The sequence below is a fragment of the Hippocampus guttulatus genome, chromosome 2 (assembly GCF_054856545.1).
Source record: "Hippocampus guttulatus isolate MCC_2025c chromosome 2, RoL_Hgut_1.0, whole genome shotgun sequence".
In the NCBI taxonomy this organism is placed as follows: domain Eukaryota; kingdom Metazoa; phylum Chordata; class Actinopteri; order Syngnathiformes; family Syngnathidae; genus Hippocampus; species Hippocampus guttulatus.
In genome coordinates this window covers 12,873,306-12,895,683 of record NC_141262.1, presented here as the reverse complement: position 1 = coordinate 12,895,683, position 22,378 = coordinate 12,873,306, and the positions used below count along the sequence as shown (strand labels likewise).

Genomic DNA, 22,378 nt, shown 5'->3' with positions numbered 1-22,378 from the left:
GACAGCAACCTTTGCCTCGCCGGGAACAGGGACGGGCGACGGCAACCCTTGCCTCGCCGGGAATAGAGACCAAGCGACAGCAACCCTTGCCTCGCCGGGAATAGGGACGGAGGGCGACGGCGACCTTTGCCTCGCCAGGAACAGGGACGGGCGACGGCAACCCTTGCCTCGCCGGGAATAGGGACGGAGGACGACGGCAACCCTTGCCTCGCCGGGAGCAGGGACGGAGGGCGACGGCAATCGTTGCCTCGCCGGGAACAGGGACGGAGGACGATGGCAAGTTTTGCCTCGCCAGGAACAGGGACGGGCGGCGGCAACCCTTGCCTCGTTGGGAATCGGGACGGAGGGCGATGGCAACCTTGGCCTCGCCGGGAACAGGGACGGGCGACGGCAACCCTTGCCTCGCCGGGAATAGAGACCGAGCGACAGCAACCCTTGCCTCGCCGGGAATAGGGACGGAGGGCGACGGCAACCTTTGCCTCGCCAGGAACAGGGACGGGCGACGGCAACCCTTGCCTCGCCGGGAGCAGGGACGGAGGGCGACGGCAATCGTTGCCTCGCCGGGAACAGGGACGGAGGACGATGGCAAGTTTTGCCTCGCCAGGAACAGGGACGGGCGGCGGCAAACCTTGCCTCGTTGGGAATCGGGACGGAGGGCGACGGCAACCTTGGCCTTGCCGGAAACAGAAAAGGGAGGCAGTGGGACCAGGCCTCTAGTCCTGCGGGGTCCAGTAGGTTGGGTCATTCTGTCACGTTCTGCATGATGGTAGTTGTAGGACCCCAAAAAGCAGGGAGGCAGGGAGTAGCAGGGTGGATTGACCAAAATGTATTTAACAAAAAATACACACAGCAGTACAATGGAAAAAAAAAACACCAAGTCGAAGTACTCAAAAAAATGCCTGAAAATCACAAGTATCAAACCAAACTAGTGATGGGTCCAGCGACACCGATGCGTTGACGCATGCGCCGGGCTCACAGAGCAAACCACGTGTGCATGTGCTGCTTCATTACGTCACGTGATTGACACGTGAACTGCACCGGCGCAGTTTAGACTGCATCGGCTGCGTTGACACAGTCCAGGCTGCTAATTGACACATCGGCTGCGTTGACACAGTCCAGGCTGCTAATTGACACGTGAACTGCACCGGTGCAGTTTAGACTGCATCGGCTGCTTGGCACAGTCCAAGCTGCGCCACTTAGTCCAGGGGGCGTCGACTCAGTGCAGGGGGCGTTGACGCAGCAAAAGCCCGCACAGTGTATCCTAAGGAAGCGCGTCTGGCGACACGATGCCGATTGCTGAAACAAGCCAGACCTCACCCTCGCTCAAATAAAAATATATGTTTGGGCAATACGGAAAACACACTGATTATCAGAAAAAATGTGTCCGTCTGACTTCAAGCGTCATGTCGGCTGTCATATAATAGGCTATTATTATATGAGAAGTGCTTTATGAACGTTTGTACTGTACGTCATACTCCAGTTGATTGAGAGGTCCCGCCTATAAGGGGGAGTTCCAGAAAGTGACTGCGAGTGAGCACACCGCATGTTTGATGACTCTGCCACGTTGCTATTAAAAGTCACATAAAACGTAAACCTTGTCTGCTGACCATCATTACATCGGCTAGGCTAGTTTAGCTGTTGTCGTAGTTCAAAGCTTAATATGTGGCGTGGGTTGGGTCGGCGCCGCGAGTACGTGCTCGCGCTCACGCGCTCACAGCAGAGAGCAGCAGACTATCGACTGCTGAGACGCGCTTCACTCGAGTGACGTTGCTACAGTACGTGCATATTATGGAGCAGCTTCCGGACAAATACAAATTGTCCGCCGTGTAGAGCCATTTTGATCTCCTTTTGGAGAATAAGGTATTTATTAAAATCTCCTTGTCTCTCCAAGTGCCTCTCGGATTTTTGACATGTCTTATTCCATTGTGTGTGTGTGTGTGTTCTCCACAACAGGGGAAATAGCATGCATTAAACGCAACAGACTGAAATTTAAAACACTGGAGCATCTTATTTTTCTAAATCAAAATTTGTGAAGACAAAGCCCACAAGCATCCTCATTCACATGATTTTCACATTATTGAAACACATTGAATGATACAATATGAATGCATGGATGTGAATGATATTGTCAAGGGTCAATGTCATCTTTATTGTCAAATATGCTTTATGTATGACATGCAGCATAGATGAAATTTCTTCCTCTCAATCCTCAGTGCATACAAGCATGCAAACATGCTGTGCATTAAACACACACAGCTAAGAAAGGATAGCAGCTACACTGTATAAAAAAGACGTAATCTGAACAGTGTAGACAATATAAACAATATAAACAGCATAAACAACAACATAAACAATGGCGCTTGTGGCTATTGTGGATAGAGTGAGGTAGTGCATTGTATACACGACATCATCAAATCAGTTTGTTCAGTCTGTCAAGTCGGTTGGCTGCAGGGATTTTGAAGGTCCAGCAGGTGGCAGTGGTCAGCGACACAGTATCAGTACAGTATCAACACAGTGTGTCATTGTGTCGACACGCCTCATGAGGCCTCATGGACCCATCACTAAACCAAACTACAACAGGAAACAAAACATGACAGGAGCACACGTATGCTCACATATTCACAGCTCACAATGACCCAACCAAGACTGGCAGAAACTCGGAACTAAATACAAGCCAAGTGACGAGACAATGAGAAACACCTGGACAACACACAAAGGGTTGAGGGAACTAATTGGTTACACACAAGGAACACTGATAACGAGAACAGGTGGCGAAAAAAGGGCACATGAGGAATCAAAACCAAACATAACCAGATCGAAACATAACAGTTATCAAAATATTTCACTACATACAGCCACTTAAATCTTTTGTTGTGAGGAAAATGTGAAATCAAGTAGAAAATGGAGGTTGCACACTGTAATTCAAAGTAAATATTCACTTGACTACTTTTCATTAAACTATACAGTGAAACTCCTCGAGAACGAAACCCACATGGGCGAAAATACCCCCTAATGTGAAAAAATCTTCATGCATTAACACGATTCCCATTCTCCTGCCCCCCCCCCCCCCATATGACGAAAAAAACCCGTTGCGTTATACGAAATCACTTTCTCTGCTCTAGCCTCGCGAACAGATTCACTACAACGAAGTCGAATCAAACAGAGACCTCTAGTTCTTCGTTCGGAAACGGGAACGGCAACAGCAACCACCACACTGGTTTACACAACTCCGAGTTTCCTGAACGCAACATACTCATAGCTGCTCTGCCATTGGCTTACCGAGCATCATCCTGGCCTCCGATTGGCCAAGAGCGACCTCACTGTCTATGTGTGTAGATACTGTAGCTAGATCTGTGGAAGATAGAGTGGAATGCATCCAATTAGCTGCTCAGAGTAAATTGCTTATGGCTCGACGGACATTCAAATAAACGAACGTTTCCTTGAATGCTTTACTTGTTATCATGCTAAAAACCTTACGCTAACTGGAGCGCTAATTAGAGAGAAGGCGAGTTCCATCGTGCTAACTATGGCCATCGAGGTCTACTAAGCGTCCTGTGGCTGGCTTAAAAGTTCATTACATGACATCAGCTGAGCAACACTGTCTTGGATGGCGATCGAGGGGAGGTCGAGTTAGAGACAGTGAGATAGTGGAAAGAAAAGCCACTGGGTCCAGGAAGTATCTGTTATTGTTAGATCCAGACGCAGCATGAACGTTGCATTGCTAAAATGGCTACAAAACGGACCTTTGGATGTCAAGCAGCTAGACAAGAAGCGCTCTGATGCAGGAAGAGAGGGTAAAAGTGATCAAAATGAAAGACGGAGGAAGCAAAATAAAATACATTATCTAAGAAGTTGATGGAAGTGAAAGTGAATGCTGATCGTAAATTTCGCAATTTTTTTTCCCTTTTTTCTTTCTACACTAACTATATGAAGTGTCAAATAAGTGTGTGCTCATACTTATGCACTATTGGAATAAAAATAAGAGTACACATACGATTGTGTGTGTGTGTGTGTGTGTGTGTGTGTGTGTGTGTGTGTGTGTGTGTGTGTGTGTGTGTGTGTGTTTGTTTACATCTGACATCAAATTTGCTACAGTGAAAAACCCCCTGTTGTGAAAAATTTCTTGCTGCAAACATGATTTCGTTGTAGAGGAGTTTCACTGTATCGAAATGAGCCTAGGTGTGGAGCAGAGGTTTGTTACCAACTATAAATTGCTTATTCAAGAATGTCATCCATCCATCCATCCATTTTCTAATCCGCTTATCCTCACGATGGGTCATGGATGTGTAGAAGCCTATCCAAGCTGTCTTTGGGCAGTAGGCGGGGCACACCCTAAACTGGTTGCCAGCCAATCGCAGGGCACACAGACAAATTTGCACTCACGATCACACCCCGGGACATTTTGGAGTGCCCGATCAACCTGCCATGCATGTTTTGGGAATGTTGAAACCACAAATCACTTATTTCGGGCCCCATGTACAGTGGTTTGAAGAATCCCAGCATGCCTTGAGGTGTCTTTTTTTGTGAATAATATAATGAGAAGAAGAAGAAAAAGAATCAGAAGAATTGTTGTAAATGATAATAATTACAGGTTTGTTGTTGTCGATTTAATTTTTTCCAAAAGTACTATTTGTTATATGCATTCATCCACCTCGTTATTCATCAATTTTCATCAACTGTTAGATTTTATTTTGCATCATAATTCTGTAATAGATTGCGGATTACTACTTCCCTGGTTTGTTATTCAGTCTGACACCTTGAGGCAGCTGTGTGGAACAAGCATAGTTAGAGAAAGCTTTTGTCCATCAAATAAAGCTGATGTCTGTCATTTTTATTATTTGCCGTTTGCCTTAATCTGCCATAGGAAACTCACTTTAAAGACTGAATTTTGACAATAGACAAGTGGCATATAAACATTTCTCTCAATTTTTGCAATATATATCATTATATCGCCCAGTTATCATCTGAACACGCCATTTTGGACACGTCTGTGCTTCGTTCCAGCTCTATGGGTACACTTTATGTTTTCTGGGAACCCTGGGATGTCCCAATACTTACTCAAGTGCCCCGTGAACGCTTTGTAACTCCCTGTGTCAAAGACTCCATTGCCCCCCGTTGCCCAAACGGAGGTGTAATTCAAGATAAATTGACTCTTGCTCCATGGACTGCGACCCAAGCTCTCTATCTGTTAGCTCTAATGGAGGCCAATATAGAGAGATAAGTGTGAGCTTCCCAGGAAAATCAATATCCATGTGACCCTTGAGGGGTTTTTTTTCCTGCAAATACTCCCCCCATCCCAATATGAGCCCAAAAATATTACAAAAACATAAAAATAAAGAAATCTGATGAAATCTTGATTCAATAGCCAGAGGTTGTGATTATAGTTTTATTAGTGGAAGTTTAAACAAGTTTCATGTCACAGTTTTGCGTTACTGCTACATGTTGATAGAGTACATTGCTGCCAATCCAAGGACTACTGTCTAATAGGGTCACAATAAATTGTGGATTTTAGCCATAAGTTAAACAGGAGAACTGGCCTGGCAATCCAAAAATATAAAATACTGCAATGTTGGTTGAGATATTCCGAATACGGAAATTACTTGCTTCAATGAACCACTGATTCGTCGACGTAAACGCCACTGTACCAAATCTAGTACGTTGTTGACCCCTAGTGTAAGGAGCAGGTAATGCAGGACTAATTTAAACTGCGCAGGAAACAGCTGACTTTACACTTGGGTGTTGCGCCTGTAGGATGGAGTCTGGCGACTGACTTGAGCTGTGGAGGGATTGCCGGTTGTTTTCCATGGCAACAGCGGACACCATGGAACACTCGTACGCCTGATTCCGTTTGGACCACATCTCTGGTTCTTCCAGCTGGTTGTCTCCTGACGGAAGGCAAAGCAAATGTATTCCGGCACCCAGCTGGGCGTTCACACTCACACTGGCTTGCAGTACCTGTCTCTGATGAGCAGGATGGACATACAGCCCTCCGGGAACAACCTGGTGCTGGGAGTGTGCTTCCTTTTGAGTCATTGTTCATGACCGTGGAGACCTGCAGAGTCAAACAGTGATCAATTAACAGAGTGTTTAAGAGAGAGGAAAAATAGGTAGGTTAATATGATTACTAGAGTGCCCATGTGAAACCAGATCTTGTCTCCAGAGTGGAAAGGCCTACAAAGAGCTGTATCAAAAAACTGCCTTTGAAAAGAAAAGTACTCAATTATGGAAAAATGCATTGCACCAGTGATAATGCCGGTGTGATTGACTCCAGTGCTAGCATAGCGTGCTAATTTGCTCACCTGACATACGCCGTCTTTGTTGGTCTCTAACACGGCCTCGTCTGTCACACTGGTCTTGGTCACGTTATCCGCCAAGGGCTGCTTGCGGAAGAGTCCTCGAGTTCTTCACAGATGAAGATATATAGGGGTGTTTTAAAATTTGGGAGGCCTCTTAAATCATGTCACTACATAATAAAGTAATGTGTATGGTCTCAAGGACTGCACAGATCCCAAGTGACAGAGATTGCGTTTGCGGTCCAGTTAAACCTGAGGTGGGGGATTTAAGTCACATGACTTGACTTGAGGCAGATTTATACTGCCAATTTTATGACACGCTTGCCTGGACAACTCTATTTAACGACTTGGTATTCTTGAAACCTGATGTGATGTAATTACCCGTTTACATTTTTCAAATCAAGTACAGATCCTAAGTGCAAAGTGGCTCCTGTACGAATATACAGTACGTTGTAACTCAACAAGATTCTATGACTTGACATATGACTCACTTAACCCTAGGAAGACAGGAGGATTATGATTTGCACTTACAATATCTGTTTTACTGCCACCTCTGGATTATATACTTTGTCAGGAAAATCAACAAGCTTGCGAATGTAATCCTGTGAAAGAGCTGAAGCGAAAAGCGTTCCTTTAGAGATAAAGAGAGACCTCTGCCAAGACCAAACACGACTAATTTGTCTTCTCACCGTGATAAAGCAGAGTTTTTGATACAACACATGTAGTGGTGTAGATTCCCAGAGATTTAGTAAGTAAATCCTTTGCTTGTGTATTCTCTTCTCAATTTGATGGTGCGTTTAAGTTCGGCAGTTTTAAAACCGGGATGTTCTTCAGTGGCTCATATAATGCACCAATGGGCTTTTCTCTCGCCCCCCATATAGCAAAGACACCGAAGCACCAAACTCAAAAAGAGTGCCCAAGTGCAGTTGCAGTCAAGTGCAGAATGCAATTTGAGGCCGAGCTATTGGCTGCCACGCAGGGTCATACCTCAGCGGCTCCATTTTGTCGCAGCGAAATGGTCTATTTTGATGCGTAATTGCTGTCGAACAAGCTAAACCAAGCATGTAATTGAAAGCGTGCCACTTCCACAGACGGGTACGGGGGGGACACTGTGACCAAGGTAAATGCAAGGACGCGAGTGTGAGGTGGGGGCCAGTCAAGAGTGCATGGCGAATGCAGACAGCCTCGCCAGTAAGCCGGCAAAACAACAGCAAAGCAACTCGGCTCCTGTACATAGTCACAGGTCGGGCGGAAATAAAAGAGAGCGGATGTTCCAGCTGTGTCGTCACTCAGCGACGCGCTGCTGCAACATGCTGCCACATGTGGCCCCCTGCCCGGAGACGCTCCCATCACACGGCTCATTCGTGCCCGATTTTTAGAGAGTGTATCCACGTGTTTTCTTTCATCGCTGGAGCAGTCCCACATGAGGGATGCATAGTGATAATAACACAGCACTGCTTGTACAATAATGATAAATACTATGTTTCTACAATGTGTTTATTTATAATTTATGTAAAATGAAACCTCTAAAGTTGAACATAGCTGAAATCGGTCAGTTATAAATTTGTCCCGAATCCATCCAGCTACCTATTTTCTATTGCACCTTTCCTCATTAAGGTTGAGGGTGGGCTGGAGCCTATCCCAGCTGACTGTTGGTGGGTTAGTGTTTGCCGTGATTGGTCATTGCTTGAGCCCTGAGCACCTGTGACGTCATATTCAGTCAATGGCTAGTGCAAAATCAAGGCCCGCTTTCCTTTTTGGCACGAAACTGCAAATGCTGTGCCTCAAATGACGGAAGTATGAAACTCGTCAAAGTTTATGTTTAAGAATCGATCTTTGAGGTATCAGTGGCATTGACAGCACAAACAATATCGATCTCCATGCCACTTCATCAGGCGGAATGGCTGTCTCGACTGTGTTTGCTGTGTTTGTGTTTATTTTTGCTTGGAAATAGTCAAATAACCATTCGCACTCACAATCACACATACGGACAATTTCGAGAGCTCCATTAACCTACCCTGCATGTTATTAGAATGTGGTAGGAAACCACAGTACCATGCAGGCGCGGCGAGAACATGCAAACTCCACACAGGATGGCCAAAGCCCAGAATCGAACTCTTGAAATAAACAGCTTATTTAAACAGATATTTGCACCATCTTGTGATCAGATCTATGATTTATTTTTTATTTTATTTTATTTTCTTTAGCTTGATGATCGGTAATTGGTTCCAAAAATCCTGATTGTTTGAAGTCTGTATAAAAAAAAACCATACCAGTCTCGAGACATGCCGAGACCAGAACATGGTTCACTGTTTAGAGCTGCAGACAAAGTAAAATGTATGAGTCGGTTGACATAATGACAATGAAACGCAAATATATATATATTTTTTGTGCATCCCGAGATAAAAAGATTAAGTTCAGGACTATGATTCTTCACTGCAGAACATTTAATACAGTACGGAAGTATTCTGAGTTCCAACACAAACCCTAGTGCAGTAGGAAAGGGACAGGAAAGGGTGTCTCGCCACATTTTATAGACAAACACAGGGCTCTGGCTAGCGGATATTGTAGCTGGCGGCGCACTTTTGGCAGGACGTCAAACTTGTTAAATCATTTGAAACTGTTGCTGTTGTCTGTATAATTCATTTCCTAAAAAAACAAGACAAGCAATATATGTTGATCTTAACCAAAAAAGGACCTTTTGAAACGGCCCCTTTCCCCCAACACACACACACACACACACACACACACACACCTGTAGCAGTAGGTGACACAGGCAGCGATGGAGAGCAGGCAAATCAGGAGCACCATGCAGGAAGCGACTACTACGTTCCTGCGCCTCTCCTCCTCGGCTTGCTGAACCTCCCACCATTCCAAGTCGCTGAACTGACAGCGCTCGCCCATGTAGCCCGCAACACAGCTGCCACAAGAGAACATAGAACAACCAATTACTTCATCATAAATACCATATTTTGCTAAGTACTGAGTGAATCTTAAGGAGTGCTGTTGGGGCTCCCGCAACAATTACCTACATTTAAACCAGGACATGGTACATGCAAAAATTGGTGAGTTTTTGGCCATGTTGAGACCAAAGATAACAAGCACAGCCTTTGCCTATAAGAAACATATTTTGAGCAGGTTGTGTCGTGTGGCTTTTTTATATGCATCTAATCACTATGGATGTGTTTGTATATTTATAACTGTGATTATCCAGTGTCTCCATATTTCCTGCAACATGGACTTCAATGGCTTTATAATGCAGCTGCGGGTTTCATGGAACAATAGTGACCCCTATTGGTTGAAAACATTCATTATAACCATGGGCCTTTCAATACGATGGAGATTTTGGATCCGTTCCAATAGATATCAAGTAAACAAGACAAAAAAGGCGAATTACTTGCAGGCATAGGACTCCACCTCAGGGAAGTAGAAGCAAATGCCCTGGTACAAGCAGTATGATTCATGGGTGGACGGGCAACTCTCCACAGAGTTTCCAGGGTGGCTGGATGTCATGGATGGTGGTGTTTTACGTATATCTAAAAGAAAAAAAATCAAAAGCATGGTATGATGACATGGAATGAAACTGAACACACCTTGGCATATCTGCCTGTTGCCGTGGAAACCAGCCTGGCACTTGCAGAGGAAAGCGCTCTTCGTGTTTAAGCCATCTGAGTTTTTATCACAGTCAAGTGTGGGGTTGCGGGTCTTTCAACTCTCACATTTGTCCTGGTGAAGGGGTTAGACTCCAACGTTTTACTCTTTTACTAGAATGATGTATTCTATCATCATATGGCCGCTGGTGTATTATATCATTGATATAATACACCAGCGGCCCGGTAGTCCAGTGGTTAGCACGTCGACTTCGCAGTGCAGAGGTACTGGGGTTCAATTACAGCTCCGGCCTCCCTGTGTGGAGTTTGCATGTTCTCCCCGGGCCTGCTTGGGTTTTCTCCGGGTACTCCGGTTTCCTCCCACATTCCAAAAACATGCATGGCAGGCTGATTGAACACTCGAGGTGTGAGTGTGGGCGTGGATGGTTGTTCGTGTCTGTGTGCCCTGCGATTGGCTGGCAACCGTTTCAGGGTGTCCCCCGCCTACTGCCCGAAGACAGCTGGGATAGGCTCCAGCACCCCCCGCGACCCTAGTGAGGATGAAGCAGTTCGGAAGATGAATAAATGATATAATACACCCACCCACACACAAGTGTCCGTCACCGGTGAAACCTTCGAGACAAGAGCAGGTTGGACTGCCGGCATTCAGGAGACACTTGGCGTTGGGACCGCATGGTCCTGCTGAATAGCACTCGTGCTTGTCTGTGGGACACATCATTTACATTATTGAGTCTAACAAATAAAAGGAACAGCGTTCCATTATTTGTCGTCTTTGCTGTTGTTACCAGACACCATCTTGTCTGTGAAGGTCCTCGTTTCCACTTCCGAGTCCACAGCGGCTCTGTTAGAGGGTGTGTGCGGTGTACTTTCATCATTGAGTGTTTTGTCTGTGGACTTGTTGTCTAAGCCTAACCCTGTGAAAATTGAGAGTCAAACAGTCACACTTAAACTACAGATCTTGTCTCTAACTCCAACCCTACTAGCACTAAACCTGAACAACCTGTAATCCAACCCAACGCCTAATTCCACTTATAACCCATCTAATACAATCTGTAACCCAAACCCTGCAACCCTAACACTCAACTCACCCCAAACCCTAGGCTGAACCCAGAACCCGACCCCAAATCCAATTTCTAACTCCTATAACCAACGTCCTACTCTTCTCCAATTCCTTACTCCAATCCCAACCTCTTCTCCAACTCTCAAATTGAAACACAAACACAAACCCAAACCCTAAACTAACCCCTAATTCCAGCTACAACCTAAATGAGAAGGGGTTCTAACTTCGTCGAATTCCTTGGATCAATACGGAACGAAAACAGAATTGTTCCTGGGGCATCTTGGCTATCTTAATTTTGGGCCGGTGCACGGTCGTGAGTTCCAAGATATTAGCAGCAATTATACACAAGAAGTTGGACTTCCAAAATCAGTACTCCATAATGTGGAAGTTGGAAGTTCCAAAAAATCTCGATGGGATATAGAAGGAACTTCCAAATTTAACAGTGGACATTTGCCACTGGAAATGGAAACGCCACCCCTGACCCCGTCCAATAGATGTGTACTTGCTGCACCAGGTTTAGCAAGTGGATGCACCACCACAACGGACGCAGGTTGGACCAGGTCGACAAGGAGACGTTGCAGTTCCCTCCCCGTCCGCTTGTGCACGCTCATCAGCTGCCGGTGCTCCCTGTCCACTATCCAGAGCCTGTCCTCAAACACGGCCAGGTCAAAGGGCCAGCCTGGGACAAGGAAGGTCAGTGATACGGGTAACCGTCAATCTTTAGTCACAGGTTTAAAAAACCGACCTTGGCCAATTCATAACCTCACCTACTTGGTTCTCTAGCAGGATCTGACGTTTAGAACCGTCCAATGCACAGGTCTCGACCCTGCTCTCGTCGCACCAGAACAGACGATCCTCGGCAAAGTCGACCGTCAGACCCCCAGGCGACACCAGGTTTGTGCTTGCGATCACTCTGCGGTCCATCCCATATAAAGAGCAACTTTCCACTGTAGGTTGATGTCCGATATCCGCCCAGAACAACTTCCTCCAAAAAAAAAAAAAAGAAAGAAAGAAGGAAACCACATTTAGAAAATATGACATTTTACATCAGTACATAGAGATTCATTGTTTCCATTTAAGAATTTAGCAATACAGTTTGTTATCAAACTGACTTTTCCAGAGGATGAACTGTGATGGATGTTGGCTTGTCGAGTCCACTGCTCACTACAGTTGTCACGTTGAGTCCATCCAAAGTACTGCTGACCAATATTGACTGTCTGGAAGTGTCACATTTAAATCGTTTACTTTAATAATTCCTGATCCTTTACAAGTGTAATAACTGGGGACCCCGTAAAACTTACAAATGTGTTGAATCACATGTATTCATGTAGTAGTTTAAACTGTCAACATACCACAAACAGATCCTCAAAATAGTACAACATTCCCTTTAAAAATAAATGGTTTACAGATTATTTGCTTTTTAAGACATTCAGCAGAAGTGTGCATATACATGCACGTATGGCAAAGACGCACACGAGCCCAATTCCCATTTCGCAGTGGCTTGCAGTCTGCCTGTGCAGATTCCAGTCTTTTTTTTTTGTCCATTCAGATTTCAGCTTCTCTATGTAATAGAAGATAAAGTTCTGTTTCACGTGTATTCAGGTGCATTTGAAAATGAATTGAACCCACACTCCTAGAGTGGTGTAAGAGTGTCAGCGTAAATTTCTGAACGCACCTTAGGTCACTTAGAGGCCGTATCTCTCTGAGCTGCAAAGGTGTATGTCTCTTTGTACCTGTCCTGAATGTTGCTTTTTCGTCAGGATTGATTCATGGTTGCAAAAGGTTGCAGAGATGTTCGCCAGACAGTTACAAAGAAGTTTTATTTGTAAACAATTTCTCTTGTTGCAAAGAAATTTAAAAGATGTTATAATTTCGATGGCACTAATACTGAACCACGAGTATAAGTACTGTACTGGTCGACGGTTTAAAAATACTTGCCCGTGCAATTGAATGGAAACTTTTTTTGGAGCTTGTTTTATCTGCATCCACTTCCTAATCTGCTTATCCTCACAAGGGTCGCATGGGTGCTGGAGCTGATCCCAGCTGTCTTTGGACAGTAGGCAGGCGGTGTACACCCTGAACTGGTTGTCAGCCAATCACAGGGCATACAGAGACGAACAACCATCCACGCTCACAATCACACCTAGGGACAATTTAGAGTGTTCCATTAGCCTGCACCGAATGTTTTTTGGAATGTGGGAAGAAACCGGAGTACCCGGAGAAAACCCACACAGGCAACACAGGAAGGCACAGGAAGGCCAGAGCTGAAATCGAACCCTGCACCTCTGCACCGTGAGGCAGACGTGCTAATCAATCGACCATCGTGCTGCCCGCTTGTTTCATCTAATTTTAAAATTGTCCATCCACGCACCTTGTAACGGTCCAGTAAATCTTGCGATGTATCCAATCGACAGCCAGACCATGATTCGAGTCTGGACCATTGGTAATGACTCGTCGTTTTGATCCGCCGTTCATATGGACCCGCTCGATGGTTTTCTGGGATGTACTAGCAAAGTACACCTTGATGATTTGATGAAAGACCACATTTAGTACACTTACCTCACTTTACTGCAGCCAAATATAAAACGCATAAAAAATTGATAGCATTCAGTTACGAGATCTATCCATAGATGTCAGGACTTGCCTACACCTAAACAGGACCCTTGTACGCTGTGCCATTCAATCACAATATCTGTACGGTATTTCTAAACTGTCATTATAAGCGGGGGGTTTTTTCTTACATGGTTTGACACTGGGTCATAGTCCAAAGATTCAATTGCCCCTCTGGGTTCATGCACAAGGATTTGGCCCTCAGTGCCATCACTATTTATTCTCTGCACAGCCACCAGACTGGCGACAAGCAGATAATGCGGTGGTCCTAAAACAAAACAACCAAAACAAAACAAAAAAATAAATAAATAACCACTTCAAATGATTAAATGTCCAAGCTTAAATGAGCACACATAGATAAGACGTTTTAATTAACTGCTTCACAATAACTGTGTGACTCACCAGAGGCAATGCACCGCTTGCCGTCTTGGTGGAGCTGGTAGCCCGGCAGGCAATCACATCGCCACCTAGTGGGAGAGATAGGGACGCACAGCTGACTGCAGCCCCCTTTGTCTGCGGAGGAGCATCCTGCAACAGTAAAAATAATAGTCCTGCCAGTCACTATTAAAAGTACAGGGAAGGTGCAGCATACAGTATGTCATTATTGTTTTAAAATGTATTTCCTCTTGTTGCATTGATTCATGTAAACCAGGGGTGCCCATTAGGTCGATCCTGATCTACCGGTAGATCTAAGGCAGGTACCAAGTAGATCCGAGGAGTGTCGAGGAGAAAAAAAACAAAACAACCAGTTGTGTGTCTTTGTACATGTTAGTAATATATATTTTTTGTGTTAATGTACGCTGCACCCTAATCATCCTATCAGTCTCATTTTCACAAAAAAATGTTTTAAAAATAAAATAAAGCAGGTAAATCTTGAATTTACGACGGCGCGTGATTACGTCACCGGAAGTTGTTAGCGCTCAGCAGTCTGCAATTGCAGCTTGTGATCAGAGCTGTTGCGGTCTATCTTTTATCGTCATTATTCTCATTCAGAGTTCGCTTCGTGTACAATTCACAGAGGGCACGGGCAAAGAATAGGAATCTAGGAGGGCCCAGGGAAGCACTTGAAAATGGTACGTGTGAGCTACGATAGTTAACAGGCTGCAAAAGTGCATCGCATGCCTCAGTTTCAGGCTGTTTCTCATCATGGCGTGCGTGCGTGCGTGTGTGTGTGCGCGCGCGCGCACGCGCGTGCCGGTAATGGTAGATCGAAAAGTAGACCTTCGGTCCAAAAAGTGTGGGCACCCCTGATGTAAACAATTGCAAAAGGGCAGCCATGGCCAAGTGGTGAAGGCCATCGCGTGTCACCCTGGCAACACATCCACTCCAGACAGTCCTCGGACACACAACTGTGGTGTCCTTGACCACAACACAGACACACTGAACTGCTCTGTGGGCACTTAAGTGCCCCCTGCTCTGGTGTATGCCACTAATAGTGTGTTTGTTGTGTCCACTATTGTCATGGGTCAAACTCTGAGGAAACATTTTGTGTACGTATGTGTACATGACAAATAAAGCTTCTTCTTCTTCTCCTCCTTCTCAGGAAAAATATAAATAAATAATTGTCCTGAAACAAGGAGGGATCCACCGGACACTGAGCATGCAACATGGCTCGCCTCTCAGGGATGAATGGATCACTCCTCTTCATGACAATGCCTGTAATACTTGAGGCTATCTCGGTGCTATGCGGGGAAATCTCTCCTAAACTAAGAATTGTGTGATTGATTTATGTATTTTTAAACCTGCGATTGGCAGGCAACCAGTTCAGGGTTTCCCCTGCCTATTGTCTGAAGACTGCTGGAATAAGCGCCAGCACGCCTGCGTCTATTGTGAGGATAAGCAAATTAGAAAATGGATGGATGAATAGATTGATGACTTTAAAAAACTGAGTGCCTGAAAAAAATTACATTGATGACTGAACCAAACCTTAACCTTAACGACCGTATCCCAAACCCAATCACTAATCCTCAACCTACCTAAGACTTAAATCTGACCCGAACAAGTGTACCCCTTGCACAATAATACTGCTAAATGCCAAACATTTTAGTTCACCATTCTTTCTCATCGGAGGATTTTTTTTTAAATTCTTTATGTATTCTTTTGATTTCATTTACTTTGTACTGATTCATGACATAGAATGAACTGGTACCTGTACAAGCCTGTCCATCTTCTTTTAATACAGAACCCTTTGGGCAAACACACACGGGACCTTCATCTGTTGCTAGGCAACCATGACCACACTCAGTGGCATTGCCTTCACAGGTCATGATCTCTGATGAGAGGAAATGAACACATTCAAAAAATACAGAAATGATACATTTCATAAAGCATACATGTTTTGTTTTGTTTTTTCTACAGCCGGGTAGCTTTTGCTCAAACTAGCCGCAAGCTCATACTGAATGAAAAATCCCTTTGTGAAGTCATGTTATAGCCACTGGTCAAATTTGGACCCCCATTACAGGTGTCACTTCATTGTTGTTCAGTGTTTTTGTCTGTGGTAAACATCATTATTTATGATTAGGAGAGAAGTAACAGCTCTTAATGCACCCCATTAAATCACTGAAACTCCCAAATGTGCTCAGTTTCTCATATTTTTATATGTGCACAGTCAGTGTTTTGTCTCAAATAAGCTAACAAGCAAAGGGTTGCTCCCATGTAAGAGGGTAGTCTGGTGTTTTTATTGACTCAGTGGGGTTAAGGATGTGTCTGCAAGGCAAATGTTACCTCAGCAAGAAAAGTGGCTGTAAGCTAAATGACACAGACCAAAACAAGTCTGACTTCAACTCACAAACAAGCCATACATACTGTACACAAGCCAAAAAGTGTCCCAACACTATACCTCTGCATGTTTTTTTATCCGGTAGAAGGGCATATCCGTTGGGGCAGGTGCAGAAATAAGAGCCTGGGATGTTCTCACAGCCGAGAGAGCAGCCATGGTTCCAGTGGGCACATTCATTCACATCTAAGGTACACAGCAGTCTTTTAATGTTAACTGAAAACCGATCCATCTACTCTGAGGCTAAATGTCCAGGACAGCTTTTGCTACCTTGTTAACCAAGGGTAGAACTTGGGCATTGAAAAAAAAGAGTGCCCATAAGCAAGTAAAAGCATTGACTGTATCACCACTCAGGGGGTAGCAATTTGTTACACTTGTCAGCAATGTTGCGGATCCGTGCATGTGATTGCAGAAAATACATCAGCAAATACCGGCATTATCTACTTAGCACAGCCTAGCTGCCAAATCATGAGTGTAGAAAATCAGTTTGGGGTGGATTTACGCTATGTACACGAAATTAGCCAAACTGTTACATCAAATCAATTGAGAAGCAAAGAATTCACTCACAAATGCAATTTGGGAACTAGGCAGCTCATAGAAAATGTTCTTGGTTGGGTGCGTAGGCACTCCAGACACCTGACTATTCATATGCAAGGTTTAAATATGTCGAATAATCTTTGGTGTGGCATCTTGAATAAAAACTTTACCTTCACAGTAGAAGCCTTGCTTACTGAGAGCAAAGCCTTCACTGCACTGGCAAACCCCTTGCTCAGCTGTACCTGAGCACACATTGACGCAGGTGCCGCTCTGTTCATCACATCCTGATTGATTAAAATTAGCATTAATATAAGAGAATGGCTTCAACAATGAAAAAATATATACAGTATATACTGTAGGTTATGTTAAAAACCTGGAAGCGGCGATAGTGAGTCGGCCATTGGCTGCTTGTCAGGATGAACCACTTTAATATCAACTGGGACCTTTGCCATTTGTTTTAAGTTGACTTCCAGATCCTCGCCGCCTGTGTACTTGTTGATTCGTTTTATTGCTCGAGACGCGGCATCTGTGTAATATATGTGCTTGTGGAAAAGGGCTATTCCCAGCAAATCAGACCTGAGCAAACAAGAGAGAAGTTTGAAGCACACAAATAAAAAAAAGGAAAGGTCTTGGAAATAACCGCAGTGTGTTTACTTAAGGGGCTGATCTATGATGTGTAGAGCTTTGCCATTGTAGTCTGTGGAGGCGATGGAGCTTTCTCCTTGCAGACCAAATTGTACCCAGAACAGTCTCCTGTCTCTGTGGTCGACAGACAGTGCCTTCAACTGCTGCGAGGTTTCAATCAGTGTCATTTTTGCTTGTCCTGTCACGTCACACCTATGGATGCTTGGGTTCATTCCACCGGACAGCCAAAACAAAAACCTGTAAAATATAGTATTTGTTTGTTGACTTGCTCATTCAAGAGTGGCACCAACCCTAAAATCTGTATGCATGTATCCTGTGTTTGTGTCATAAAAGTTAACTGGTGTTACCGTTTAGTGGGGTCGATCACAATCGAGTTTGGCTGAGTCAAGTGCCTCACAAGAGTCCTTTCGCTTTTCCCGTTTGTATCCATCCTTTTGATTCGGCCCTTTTCCCTGCTGGTCCAGTATACGGCATTCCGAATCCAGTCCACGGTGAGGCCCGAAATGTGTTTGTCAGATGAGTACAGTTTCTGCACAAGAAAACAAATGAACAGTTTGGGTCATCCAAAGACAAACCAAATCAGCTTCTTCCAACTGTGTCGCTGATCATTGTCAAAATTGCTGACTGCTTGGCAGCAACATCAAAGGTGAGCTCTTGGACAGTAAAGTCAGAATTTCTTAAAAGCTGGGTGCTGTACACACATACCAATATTTAACATCTTAAATGATTCTCAAAGCCCGTGGAACCTCACACATTTGGAAAAAACAGTCTTAACATGACCCACACCACAGGATAATCCGTCCGAATAATATTTTCCACATGGCCAACAAGTGGGTCTTTGCTGACTGTGAACGGAAGTAGGGAAAAATGCTCAAATTCAGTCCCATCGTTGAGTATACGTGCACCTCGTTTAAATGGAATGACTGGATTGATCCAAGACACTCCGCCAATCAATAGCTGTGATGTCACCTGTCTGTGCAAGCCTCTCACGGATGACTTGTAGATGATTCCTGTGCGCTTGTCCACCCAGTAGATTTGTTCCTCACTGAAATGGAAATCAAGCAGAATGGAAGATGCCACCCCAGCAATCAGCCGTCTTTGGTTCTTCCCGTCCAGGTCCATCCTGTGTATGGCTTTACCATGGCCGAAGATCAGGAAGGGCTGCAAAGCTTCGCACAAGATATTGTTTTCATCAAGGTTGCAGTGGGTTGGATGTTCTAGCCGGATTGTGAATAAAGCATTGTGCTTTAGCACCGAATGATAGCTGTCCTGACATACTGAATGATGACTGTGGCAAATAAGACTTCATCTATATTCCAGCAAAGTGTCGTGAAAAGAGTTATCGAGGTCACCTCAATGGTGGCAGACATTGACCTATGCTGTGTTTGCTCTGTTGTTCTATCATGGTAATATCCCTACGTGCAACCATGGATACTGCCTTGACTCTACGGAATGAAGAAAAACAGTGAGCCATGGCTGACAAACAACATAATGAAATTGAGGTTCATGGGGCAGTCAACATTATTCTTGAATTTGTAGATTGTGTCCATTCAACACTCTGAGAGCACTTTGTGTTAAGATGGAGTTCCCTTCCTGCAATAGCGACTCAAACCAAAATTGTATGGAAGATTAGAATGTGCTGTAGTCAAAGTTATAATTGGCGGAAAAAGCTCTTGTAGTTGATAAAGACAGTAAAGCAATCAATTGTAAAACCATAAATACAGTGGCAAAAGCATGTCTTATTGTACCACATGAATACATATTTTTACACTGCAGCACACACTAGACCGGTGCACAACTTTCATCATGGCAAAACCTTGTATGTCAGTACCGTGTCTATCAAGTAACTGATTACATTCCATGCTGACTCAAATAGTGGGAATGTACTGTGTAGGCAGTTATTCTACATCAATAGCAAGACAGTTACAGTAGAATTTCAGTCGTGAGGCACTTTTGTAGAAAACAGTTAAGGCTTGACATTTTGCTGCATGCTTTGGATGGGGTAAAAAGAAGCGCAATCTGGTGGACAAACCTTTTAACAGCGGATCCTCAGCCGATGCCAGAAATATAAAATAATCAAGTGGAAATTGGTAAAAAAAAAACATGCTGGTACTGTCGTAAATCAAGGACCACCCTCTATTGGCACTTAAAGTTGGGCAATATATTAATGTTAAGGGTGGAATAATACATGCATTTGTATTTGTGCTGTTGTTATGTTTCATATGGAAACATTAGACAACGGACGGCAAATTTAACTGTTTCACACTCTGGCTACTCGTCTACTCAGGAAATGTACCACGGCTCAGCCTCTGGCCTATGGATATTGAGGCTGGCAGTACATAATGTACTACAGTGCAGTGTGGAACTTCAACAATATCACAAATCAATATTTTTTTGAGGAAAATGACGAGAATAAAAGTAATGGGGTAATGTTATGATATTCAGGCTTTGGTAGTTGCAGAATACATACACCCGGATTAGGAAATCAGGACCCCCCCCCCCCCCCCCCCCACCACCACCACCAAAAAAACAAACAAACAAAAACGACGTGCGTGTATTCTCAAAAAAATAGGACTATAATTCTCAAAAATATGCCTTTTATTCTCCATTCCTGCAGGGATTTGTCATATTAATGTGAAATATCCCCATTGTACCCAAGCTTTTAATTGGCCCGAACCTAAGGTAGTGACAATTAATTGGTTTAATATGTTAATATGTTTGATTGGCACTATGGCGGTACAATCTTTAAAATAACAACAAAATTTGCTGCAAATTATTTTTGTAGACCACCAAGCGACGGGGGTCCCTCGACCTCAGTTTGAGAGCCACAGCATTTGATAATGCAAGTGTCCTTAATGAAGTGTCCAAAGAGTAAACATTTAAACCAAAACATGTTTTAGCATGCCAAGCAGATGGACTATCAATGCTGTTTTTTAAAATCCAAGACATTTGATGGTGAAACAAACTCACCAACGCAACTGCCGTTCTTGCCCACCCGCGTCAACCTCTCGTCCCAGCATGCCGTGCCCAAAGCCAAGGTGCCACTATTTTGCACCGTGAGATAGATCAGCACCGCCGTGAGTGTCGCAGCCAACATAATCCCGTTCACTTTGCCTCAGGCATTCCTACAACAAACACCAGCCTTGTAGAATTTTACCGCGCCAAGCGACATTCGAACATGTCACCGGTTGGTGAGAGGCTCACAAATGAGGAGTTCTCAAGTCTCGAAATAAAGATGCTAGAAAATAGCGTGCGTGTCCTGCACATGCCCCGCGTCGGCCCCCATGCTGCCAGTCTGGAAGCAAAGATTGAAATTCCTGACACCCCCTTGGTAAATTTTGCACATGCAAGCCCAGCGCGAGAACGAAACCTCCTATAAGTCAGTGTCCCGGGCAGAATGTGGAAAATGCCAGCAATGAGGTTGGGCCCTGTAGAGAAGTCCCACACAATAACAATTTGGCCTCACACCTCCCCCCTGGGAGATGTTTCCCTTCTCCATGTAGATTCCTGATTGTCTGGGAGAGTTAAATGACAAATCAGTTTGGTTTTTAGGGTCAAATTCCATCAATGAATCCATCTCCTATCGCGTTTGTCCTCAGAAATGTCACCAAAGGTGTATATTCATTAAAAAAAAAAGGGGGTCTAGAATTGTTTGGTACTGAATGAGTTAATGAACACAATGTATCTCCATTCCATCCTCCATTTTCTCGGTATTGTTTTTCCTCATTGGGGTCTCAGGTTAGCTGGACCCGAACCCAGCTCTTACTGTTATTAACTCATTCACTCCCAAAGACGTTTTTAAACGTCTTTTCAGACTTGGTCCAGAATTGGCTGGTACTGAATGAGTTAATTTATCTATTTTCGGAAAGAGGTGAGAATATATAATCTATCCATCCAGACTCCATTCATCCATGTTTCACTCATAAAAATTACTTCATTTCAACTCTGGGCATGTTAGTTGTGGTTTTTGCCATTTATAAGAAAATGGATTAGTGGAAGGGTATTCAATTTTTTCTGTCCATCACTGTAAACAGATAAACACAGAGCATTTATCATAAATACAGTATTTAATTATTAGGTGACCAGTTAAAGGAAAGTGGAGAACTGTTTGGGAAACACTTTTTTCGGGTGTAAAGCTCAGTTCTCCAGAGGGACTCAGAGTCCAGCCGCAGTTGAGGTGGCCGGATTATCCGTTTAGTATGCCTCTTGGATGCCCCACCGGTGTTCCAGCCTTGATCCAATGGGAGGCGACCCCGGGGAAGACCCAAGACACATGCTGGCAAGATTGTTTCTCGGGAATCACCTGGAAGTGGCTGGGGAGAGGGAACTCTGGGCTTCTCTGCTTAGGTCGGTGACCCCTGCAACCTGCACCCCAGAAAAGTGGAAGAAAAATGACGGATGAATGGATTTCTATTCCTGGTTCAAGGATAAAATGAAGTGAATCCTCGCTGACTGTTTGGAGAGCGAAGAAGATTACACCCTGGCCTGGTAACCAGACGACAACTGAGACTTCCTCCATTCGTTTTAACCCCAATTGTGTTGCGGGTGTGCTCGAGCCTATCGCAGTTGACTTTGGCTGAGAACAGCGCCCCAAAATGCTGGGCTAGTCACCAGACAATCGCAGAGGACATATTGACAAAAAAATCATTCACAATCACATTCACACCGATTTGACAATTTGGAGAACTCAATGGTCCGAGGATTTTTGGGGAGTGTGCCAGGAAGCCAGAGCACCGACAGAAAGCCCGTACAAATTCCACACAGGAGAGCCCGAGCCTGAGATTTGAGCCCTTGAACGTCAGAACTGTGAGACAACCGTGTGAACCACCAGGGTCAAAAATCCAAC

At 44.4% G+C, this 22,378-nt stretch overlaps 1 protein-coding gene and 1 long non-coding RNA gene across 6 annotated transcripts in view; one reads left to right on the top strand and one right to left on the bottom strand.

The window, feature by feature from the left end:
* The window catches only part of LOC147208560 (uncharacterized), a 74,261-nt gene that overhangs the window by 2,988 nt on the left and 48,895 nt on the right, over positions 1-22,378 (top strand). For 2 of the 4 annotated variants that reach the window (XR_015103801.1, XR_015103800.1), the window contains exons 2-3: positions 11,479-11,657; positions 11,751-11,858. This is a non-coding gene — a long non-coding RNA (uncharacterized LOC147208560). Of the gene's footprint in view, positions 1-11,478; positions 11,658-11,747; positions 11,859-16,438; positions 16,542-18,562; positions 18,965-22,378 lie in introns of those variants that run through there. The other 2 variants (XR_015103804.1, XR_015103807.1) reach the window with 2 other exon arrangements.
* On the bottom strand, positions 5,373-21,043 carry egf (epidermal growth factor). 2 transcript variants are annotated; one of them, XM_086137373.1, is made up of 21 exons: positions 20,503-21,043; positions 18,502-18,701; positions 17,880-18,061; positions 17,542-17,769; positions 17,261-17,463; positions 17,058-17,171; positions 16,414-16,536; positions 15,724-15,846; positions 13,977-14,102; positions 13,706-13,842; positions 13,336-13,484; positions 12,077-12,181; positions 11,732-11,949; positions 11,476-11,643; positions 10,690-10,818; positions 10,487-10,606; positions 9,691-9,829; positions 9,049-9,213; positions 6,300-6,402; positions 5,956-6,052; positions 5,373-5,885 (listed from the first exon to the last, which is right to left on the bottom strand). In XM_086137373.1, exons 1-21 carry the CDS (start codon positions 20,627-20,629, stop codon positions 5,701-5,703), a joined length of 3,141 nt encoding a protein of 1,046 aa, XP_085993499.1. In that variant the 5' UTR covers positions 20,630-21,043; the 3' UTR covers positions 5,373-5,700. The 2 variants fall into 2 exon arrangements, with proteins under 2 accessions (XP_085993499.1, XP_085993489.1); XM_086137363.1 differs by having other exon boundaries at positions 5,373-6,052.

Coding starts and splice junctions, on each gene's coding strand:
- egf (XM_086137363.1), bottom strand. CDS start 20,629: ATGTTGGCTGCGACACTCACGGCGGTGCTGATCTATCTCACGGTGCAA. Junction 18,062..18,501: donor TGAGAGGCTTGCACAGACAG/GTGACATCACAG, acceptor TTTCTTGTGCAG/AAACTGTACTCATCTGACAA. Junction 6,403..9,048: donor TGTGTCACCTACTGCTACAG/GTGTGTGTGTGT, acceptor TCATCTGTGAAG/AACTCGAGGACTCTTCCGCA.